The sequence below is a fragment of the Xiphophorus maculatus genome, chromosome 21, assembly GCF_002775205.1.
Source record: "Xiphophorus maculatus strain JP 163 A chromosome 21, X_maculatus-5.0-male, whole genome shotgun sequence".
Lineage (NCBI taxonomy): Eukaryota > Metazoa > Chordata > Actinopteri > Cyprinodontiformes > Poeciliidae > Xiphophorus > Xiphophorus maculatus.
Window position 1 is genome coordinate 4,792,672 of NC_036463.1, and position 10,089 is coordinate 4,802,760.

General features: G+C 39.4%; 1 protein-coding gene across 1 annotated transcript in view; it reads right to left on the reverse strand.

Moving 5' to 3' along the window:
- The window catches only part of arhgap21 (Rho GTPase activating protein 21), an 87,467-nt gene extending 77,378 nt beyond the window's left edge, over window positions 1-10,089 (reverse strand). Inside the window, exons 1-2 of the mRNA XM_023325995.1 lie at window positions 9,686-10,089; window positions 7,364-7,605 (exon numbers count right to left, since the gene is read on the reverse strand). Coding sequence (XP_023181763.1) covers window positions 7,364-7,441 — 78 coding nt within the window. The 5' untranslated portion in view covers window positions 7,442-7,605; window positions 9,686-10,089. The remainder of the gene's footprint in view (window positions 1-7,363; window positions 7,606-9,685) is intronic.

Below are 10,089 nucleotides of genomic sequence, written 5' to 3' on the forward strand. Positions count from 1 at the left end.
TTAAAATATAGCAAAAGATCAATGCTTTGAGAGATATTAGAATATTTATCGCAGTGTCTTCCTTTGCATGCTGAAATGCCAGATACCGCATAAAATGGCCAATAAGAGTATTTACTCTGAACGCTGTGAGGAAATCTGGGTATATGACTCCATTTAATGATATCTACCAAATGTAGGTGTGTCAGAAACATTTTTTGTTGGATTGGAGACACTAACCTGCTAACTTTCTTAAGAAACAACTGGCTAAACCACATATCAGAACTAACATCAATGGAAACAGTAAAGTTTTCAGAAAACAACATACAGTTAAGTTATACTAGAGGTCTGACCCTTTTTATCTTGGTAATTTACAGAAATATTAATATAAAATAGGGCTGCAAGTAACAATTATCTTAGTTATCGATTAATCAATTATTCTGACGATTAATCAGATAAAAAAATGCACATTTTGAAAATTTTTCATTTCATTTTCATTTTTTGACAATGTTAGAAATAAAAAAGGATGCATTTGCAACAAAGAAGAGTTTTTAAAAACATTATCTATTGTTTTTGTTTTATCAATAACAGGATAACAAAAGGCGTTCAATTGGAGATTGATTTTTTTTAAACATAATTTGAACCAGGTGAAGCCGAAACTAAGCTACTTGATCTATGGGTAGAAATTATTTAAAGGTTTTTTTAAGCTTAGGTGCAAAATGTATATTTTTTGGTACATTTTTGGCTTTATTACTACCGTTACTTGAGAAGTGGCCATTCTTTGAGTCTGTATGCTCCAGTTAACAATTAATCGATTACTAAATTAGTTGAGGATTATGTAAATACTCAATTCATCATGATTAATTCTACTAATCATTTCAACTCTATTTAGTAATTACAGCTCTTAGAGAGAAACTGACTAAAATGGGTAAATATCAGAGCTTCACAACAAATGATTAATCGATTACTAAATTAATTGCCGATTATTTCAATAATAAATTCATCATGATTAATCCGATTATTCGTTTCAACCCAGTTAGTAATTACATCTTTTTATACAAAAACTAACTAGAATTGGTAAATATCAGAGCTTTACAGCAAACAATTAATCAATTACAAAATTAGTTGATGATTATTCCAATAATCGATTTGTCACAATTAATCTGATTAATCGTTTCAACCCTAGTTAGTAATTACAGGGTTTTTTTTGTTTTTTTTTAAGGTTTTGTTGGCTCTGGTGGCCTCCACTTGAAAGTAGTCAGACAGGAAAGAGGGCAATGAGAGAGGGGGAAGACATGTTGCAAATGTCGCCAGGCCGGGAATCGAACCCGCGACCACCGCCACGAGGACCACGGCCTCAATATAAGGGTCGCGCCCCGCCCCTGCGTCACCACAACACCCAGTAATTACAGTTTTTAAAAGAGAAACTGACTAAAATTGGTACATATGAGACCTTTACAACAAAATATTCATCAATTAGTAAATTAGTAGATTATTTTAATAATCAATTTATTAAAATTTGTCATGTTTCATCACGATTAATCTGATGAATCTTTTCGGCCTCAATCTGCAAACAAAGCCAAATGGAACAGCATTTCCAAACCAATGAATCCCTGGGTATGTAATTTAGCTACAAAGTGGCATATTGAGCCACAGTCAATAAAACACCAAACTGACTAAACCTGCTTGTTTGAAGATGGGGAATGATCAGATCTACGGCAGCTGGATCTGTTCTGTGACTTCTCCTCCATTCATTAATGAAAATCCTCCTCAGTCTGACCACAATTGCTCCTTTCCACAGAAGATACTTTCAGGAAATGCGATTTCCTGCCAAGCGAGAAACCCAGACTCCCACCACTGAGGGCCAAGATACGTTCCCGATAACACCGTGTTACGCAACTCTGCCTGAAAACCCCACTGATATTTCACATGAGGCTGCACTTGTTGTAAAGGGGATAATTTGTGCTAAATGACCTTTCAGGTGTCTATCCTCTTACTATCTGCCTGCTACTACACAGAGAATTGCATAATCTGTGGCTTATGAAGCCTGCAGGGAGTGGAGAGAGTTAGGAGGGAGGGGGACTGTGAATACTGCCCAAGAGAAATGTGCAATGCAAACAAACTCAATGATGAGCTTAAACCTTAAAGTCATGGATGGACCCAGATGATTGGCATGTTTTGACAGATTATCAGATTTAGATCTGAATTCCTGCCTGGATCTTTCTCTTGAACACAGACAGAAGGACGGAGGCACCCAGGCAGCAGAAGCTGTGACATCGAGTCAAATGGCAACAAAGGGATACGAGTCGACAGAAAAGGGGGCATTTTTTTGGTTGTTGCACTCTCTGCAACAACCGACAATCACAAGTCTGACAATCACTCTCCCATGCGTCTGACTGGAGAATTCAGCGACGGAAACTTCAATGAATTTTATTCTAATTTAACAACTCAGAACAGACAAAAGTACTGCATAACTGCAAAATGGAAAGAACAGTTTCCTTTCCAGGAAATAATAAGATGAGCTACCATAACTACGCAGATGATACACTGCTCTACATCAAGATGTCACCAGGTGATTCTGAACCCAAACAAGCACCGAACAGAAACAAAACTGAAGTTATTATATTTGTACTTAAAAAGGAACAATCCAGTCAACATACAGCTTCAGTTATTACAGCTGGAAACTATAGATCAGGCCTGAAATCTGACCTGAACATTTAGAGTCACATAAAGACGGTCACAAAGTTGGCCTTCTATCACCTGAAGAACATTTCCAAGGTTAAAGGACTAATGTCTCAGCAAGACCTAGAGAAAATCATCCATGCATTTATATTTAGTTGCATTGATTATTGCACCAGTGTCTTTACAGGTCTGCCTAAAAAAACCTGCAGCTGATTCAGAACACTGTTGCTGGTGTTCTGACTAAAACCAGGAAGGTAGAGCACATCACCCCAGTTCTAAAGTCCCTAAACTGGCTCCATGTAGCTCAAATATACTGTTGTTTATCACTGAATGGTTTAGCACCACAAAAAGATCTGTTCTCTAAACATGGAGAAGCAGCATTTGGCTTCTATGCACCACAAATCTGGAACAAACTTCCAGAAAACTGTAAAACAATTGAAACACTGAGTTCCTTCAAACCTAAACTAAAAACCCACCAGTTTAGAGTTGCTTTTGATTATTGATAAATGGAACATTGACCAACATATTTGATGAGTATTGGTAATCATCACTGATGGTTTCTCAGTTGATGACTGTATATTTTATTTTGAGTTTTTATGATGTAAAGCGACCTGTCCAGGGTTTACCCCGCCTTTCGCCTGCTGACAGCTGAAGATAGGCACCAGCGCTCCTCCCAACACCAGGGTGTAGGGAAATGAATGAATGAATAAATGGATGGATGGATGGAAGGAAAGCATTTTGAACTGCCTTGTTGCTGAAATGTGCTATACAAGTAACCATTGAATCCTGTATGAAACATGGACCCAGATGATTCAGTTCGACCTTTACAGCGATGGTAGCTCTGGTCTAAATCTGGTGACTCTTACAAGGCGCTCCATTTTAATCTGACACAACAGCCACTCTGTGTTTGAATGCTAAGACTACACCCAAGTCACGTCCTGTTCAGCGTCTGGTTTGGTTAACATAAGAGAGCCCCGACGTCCTGACCAAATGCAAATTTGTTTCTCAGATTCATGCAAATGAAAATCCTTCTCTCTCTGCTCTGACTGATGAGCTGCCACGGCTCTGAACGATAATAAATGAGCTTATAATCCTCCTCTGCCCAGAAAAACTCCTGCAGTGACTGAAAGGAACAGTGAAAGTATTAAAAATAAAAACACACACACCAAAAATGTCTCAGTTTGACACGTAGAAGTGGAAAAAGCTCTAATGGAAAAAAGAAAACACGGGACAAGCTAACCATAGTCCCAGTCTCTGTCTCCTAAAGTGATGACCAACGTTCACATTTCCGCTTCGTGTTGCACCATTCAGGGGGAAAAGAGAGAGCAATGCCAGAGTGCCGACTCCATTTTTCCCTTAACATTCATCTTTCTAAGGGCTAAATATAGGAGCACCGAAGACACACGGGAATAGAGGACGGGTGAAAGACAAGCATGTGGATCAGGAGGAAGAGGAAAGAAGAGCAGGGGGACGACACGGCCGAGAACATGGCTGAGGGCCGCCATTGGCCGAGGGCCGCCATTGGCCTCATCCCCACCGACAGGAATGACTGAGGGATGCAGTCAAAACGATTCAGTGATTTATTACACATGGATTTACCAGACACCATTCTACTGCAGCTATCAATGGATGGATGGATGGTTTGATAAACGGATGGATGGATGAATGGTTTGATAAATGGATGGATGGATGGATGGATGGATGGATGGATGGATGGATGGATGGATGGATGGATGGATGGATGGATGGATGGATGGACGGACAGACAGATAGTTTGATAAATGGATGGATGGATGGATGGATGGATGGATGGATGGATGGATGGATGGATGGATGGATGGATGGATGGATGGATGGATGGATGGATGGACAGATAGTTTGATAAATGGATGGATGGATGGACGGACAGATAGTTTGATAAATGGATGGATGGATGGATGGATGGATGGATGGATGGATGGATGGATGGATGGATGGATGGATGGATGGACAGACAGATAGTTTGATAAATGGATGGATGGATGGATGGATGGATGGATGGATGGATGGATGGATGGATGGATGGATAAATGGATGGGTGGATGGATGGATGGGTGGATATAATATGAGCTGAATCAAACACCTCATTTGTTCCAGTATAAAATGGTAAAAATGCAGATAGAGTGAAAATGTAAATGAGATCATAACAAATGAGCTGCTCTTCTTATAAAATATTTATCAGTCGGGTTCTTTACCCCTGAGACAGAACCAGCTGAGAGCCTCAGCTGGTTGGACCGACCCGGTTGGTTTAACCATGACAGCAGGACAGGATTGTGAGCGACACACGGGGTGTTTTTCTCTTAATGATCAGAGCAGCTGGGCCTAAATTACCCCCATGCTGCTGCCATGAGGCTGCCATGCTTCGGCTCTGACAGGCGGGATGGGTCTGAGTCTGCTACAGGGGCCGTTGTGGAGGATAGACCCCCTGATTATCAAGTCAGGACGATGCAGATGAGGGCCCTCAGCTCTCATCATAGCCTGGAGGGACGGTGGTTAAAGCTGTAAATCTCGGGTTTATCTTCCTCATTCTGGGCAATCAGCCATAAAATATTCACTGAGTTGGTTTTTATCTTCTGTATGTTCCAGAAACCATAAAACACAGGCCTGATACCAACAGGAAAAAATAACCCTTTGGCATTGCTTTACTATACTTTTAACACTGTAGCATACATAATTAGATGTTTTTTAAACAGGATGAAAAATTCACTGCACGACTCACATCGGCATGCTTAAAGCTTGAAGTGAAGCTATGGTTCTGATTGATTCGTCTAATTTGAGCACCTTGAGAAAATGTAGTTCATTCCTCATAAACTTAGCAACCAGGAACAAGAATCAAACATGGAAAACCAACATTTAGCTTTATACGTTACGTTTACTTTTAGAGAAACTCCTTTTAGTTTATGAATTATGGAGTACTTAGCAACACAGAACAAGAATCAAACATGGAGAACTAACATTTAGCTTTATATTTTCTACTTAGCTACCCAGATCAACTGGAACATTTTAAAGTGTAGTTTTTCTTTTGCTGTGCTTGTTTGTCTTTCTTTTGGTGTTGTTGTTTTGTTTATGTTTCCTTCCAATTCATGTAAAGCACTTTAAACTGCCTTGTTGCTGAAAATGTCCAACATAAATAAAATGACATTACAATTACTCATAATTCATAATGTAACACAATGATTTAGAGAAGTATGCGTTTAGTTTATACCAATTTTGAAATTAATGTAGTTAGTTATTAGTATTTGCTCTTTTGGTCTGTGTTGAAAGAGCGACTCTCTGAGAAAACGAACTGTTCAATTCAAACTGTATCATTAAAATACAGAACAGAATATTTTGATAATTTTTTGTCCATATAGCCCAGCTCTATTTGAGAGGTAGTCCTTTAGTTATTAGGTGTTTATACTTTAAGATTAAGTATAATAGGGTATAGAAAAGATTCTTACATGATCCCATATTTTCGAAGCAACACAATTACCTGCTTTAAATAAAACCAGTAAGATCCTACTCTGAATTTTAGTTTTAAATTCATTGTGTAAATGCTTCAAAATCATAGGAATACTTTATAGACAAAAATAAGAGATTATGTTTAATTTTTTCAATATAGTCTGTCAAAAATCATCTTTGATCAGCTGGTAGAGAGTCCGTGGTGGACAAGGGAAATCGAGTTTTGAAGCTGACTGATGTGCTTCGGATGTTTCTGCCTAACAGCTGGGAGCTTGAGAGGATATGGTGGTTTTAGTTTTCCGCAGAGAGGCAGAGCAGAGTGTTGCTGTGGGAAGTATTTATTAGATTGCAGAAATGGATGCAAGGGGAAAGATTTCATGCAAGCTAATAGCTACAAAACCACGCCTTGGTTAATGAGATTTCTTCAAAACGGCGCCACTAATACACTTTCAACAACGTTCTGGTCACTTCCATCAGACAATGACACATCACAACCAACCTCACAAAACTCACTGAGTTACTGGATGTTGTTTCATTTATTTGCAGTTTGTAACTCTTTCTCTATCAGGATGCTGATAGATTTATGTCATCCATCCTCAGCTAGTTCTGACACAGTAAGAGGATTACAGGCACACACTGTTGCCATTTTCTGATGATGGATTAATCCAAAACATGCCGCCGCTGCAGAGCTGGCTCGTAGTGATGATTATAATGGTGTAACCGCTGGAGGAAGGAAAAAAAAAACGGATGAGTTTGACAATGTGCCACTTTTTCAGAGTTTGGCACGCAGACCAACAAAGAGCCCAGTAACATCAGCAGCCCTGCAAGTATAAAACTCTCATTGTGCACTTAACCAGTTGTCAGAGGAACGAGAGGGACAAAATGAACCCAATCACCCCCAAACACTGGCAGATGTGCTGCAACGCTTAGCTCACTCTCCCGGCGCTCACTCCGACACTTCTCAGGCATGTCACGGGTTTTCTGCAAGAAAATACCTGCGAAAAGCAGCCCTCCTTATCGAGTCGACTTTCTAACAAAGTTCAGGTTACAAATCAGAACAACCGACTCCTCAAGCAAGTGTTTTTCTGTTACATTGTGTCTGAAATAGTCCACGTCGTGTCAAAGATTATTTACAGTGTGATGCATTCAAAAAACAACAGCAACAAACAGCGGAGGGAGTAGTCCAGCAGCATCACACGAGAGCATTTAAACCCCAGCTACCTACCTGACAGGCGGGAGCTACTGCTGAGTGTTTCCGCTCTTCAGTGTCCTTTGGGGAATCACTCCAACGCGCTGCCATCATTTATTCCAAACCACAGAGTGGGGAGAGGTCCTTCAGAGCCCACATTGACGTGAGGAGGACGGAGCCCCAAGAAAACAACAGAAAATAGAAAAAGAAGGGGGGGAAAATAAAAAGATCCTAATCCACACCGTCCACTTTCTTCATGTCGATCGGTGGCCACAAATCTGCAGATGAGCAACAGGCAGGAATTAGTCAAAGTTTACCTCAAACTGGACGTCAGTTTGTGCTAATTGCAGATTGTTTCGTAAAGCATTTCTAAAATAATAATAACAAAGAAATAATATAAGAAAATGTAGCTGAAACACCTAACCGCAATGTTTATATACCATTATCGAGCATTTTTAAAGAGGCCAATCATTACTTAGAGCTGATTGGCTGAACCTTCAGATATAAAGAAGACAATAGATGTTAGCTTCTAGCTTAGTGCATTTAAAAGCTGCAGTTTGTAACTATTTTTTTTATTGTTTATTACATGTCACCGTGTTAAAAATGTCACCATGTTGTGACAGTTTAGTATGAGACACAAAATCTGTGAAAAGATTGATGTCCTCCAACTCCTATCTGAACTACTATTGCCATTTGAAGAAATGCGCAGAGCCTGGTCAAAAACAACCAACCAGAGCCAGGACGCAGGGCTGAGCGCTGTCAATCAACTGTGTGTACGCGCAGCTCAATGTGCTAATGGTGGAAAAATAACTTATCGTTGGCCATGCTAGCTAGACTGAGCAGGCAGAAGCTAAAATGGGGGAACAATGTGTACACAAGCGTGACTGACAGTGCTAATACCCGGCTCCTGGTTCTGACTGGTTGTTTCTAGATAGTACTGGGACACAGCAGAGGAGCTCAATCTCTTCACAGATTACCCATCTCATATTATACTGTTACTGTAAATAAAAATAAATCTTTTTTATGAAGTTGAATGCTGCAGCTTTAAGGGATATTTCATATATTTTGATCAGCCGATTCGTACATGAGAAACCAATCGTATAAACCTCTACAAGGGTCTAAAAATAAACTGCTGTTGTTTTGTTTTGTCATAAGAGAGGGTTGACTGATGAAACCATCAACCAGGTCACGGCTGCATGTGAACTTCTAACCCAAAAAATTCCAACTTTGTTGTTATATTTAGCGACTTTTCAGGCAAAAGCAAAAAAGATCTTTATCTTCAATAAAAGATCTGTATCACAATATTGAACACAATATTGGCCCAAACTTTTGTATTTGGGCCACAATCAGAGGCGGACCCCAGATCACCAGGGGGCCCCCCAAGTACACCAAGCTAGCATGATCAACAAATATATACATTTAAAATAGCACTGAATAAAATGTTATTAAATACAGACAAAAAATATTATTTTTATAGTTGTTACACAAGTAGTAGGTTGATTTCTTGCTCCCACTGCTGGGGAAATATAAGATATCAAACTTATTAACTTGTTTACTAGAAATTTAGAATTTATCTGTAGATGTTACTTTCAAATAAATGAAATAATGTGGCACACTTAAATACCACACTGCATTTCAAAATCTTTTAGTTTTCTACTTCTGTAAGGTTAAAAATTAATATAATAACACTGGCATGTTGTAAGCTAATTACAAATTATGCTAATGACAATATTAATGTTGGTTAGAAATTATAAATAATCTGGTGTTCACATGTTGGGCCCCAATGAAAATCTGCTTAGGGCCCCAAAAAGTCTTGGGCCAGCCCTGGTTGCATCCAAAAAATATTATGTTTTTATTAGCATTTAATACAATTGAATAGTCTGCACAGATAAGTGAATTTGTGGGGTTTTCTTTTATTGATTTAACTACTTTTAAAAACAATTTCTGTTTTATTTTCCCGTTAAAGTGATGATAGAGGGGCGCGATGGCAGGTGCACAGGATGTTTTTATTTATTTAATTTGTGAATAATTTCAAAATAAAAATGCCTGTCAGTAAAAATGTTTTTGAAAACATGCGGAACAGGGACGTAAATCTCGATGTAAAGGGAAAGTCGTGAGAGGAAAGTGGACAAACAAGGACAGCACGACAACAGCCATTATAATTCAAACCACAACCACGGGATGCAAAACCTAGCTTCCTGAAATAGCAACCAAGCAGCTGTTAGGATCCTTATTATTAATATTATCTTTATTTTAACCGATGCTTCAATCAATCTACATCTCAATGGATCATCTATGAACAGCTACATAAAATACAAGGACAGACAGGTTGTTGTTATAACTGGGAACAAAACCTACCTGTTACAAATCATGAATAACAGAGTGAAAAAAACACGATATCCATGGTTGTGATGGGAGTAAAGCTGTTCCCAGATCCCTCCGTCAATCCACGGATGGGTTAAAAGGGCTGTCAGGAGATTACAAAGCGGGATATTCAGTCTCTTTTCAGCGGCACACTGACCGCTGCTGCCGCTCGCTACCTGTTAGGAAAAACAGGCTGGAAAAAACACGGTAAACGCCCCTCACTGAGCATTTCTCCGCGAAAGGGACGGCGAGAACATTTAACCTGTGGTCCTCATTCATGTCCGTCCATTTGCGAGATCCAATTCGAGGCAAAAAAAAAATCACCCCCTCCCGAAGAAAAATTGAGACAAAAAGTAGTCCTCCGTCCTCCCGTTTGGCGGCGCGACAATCTGAACTAC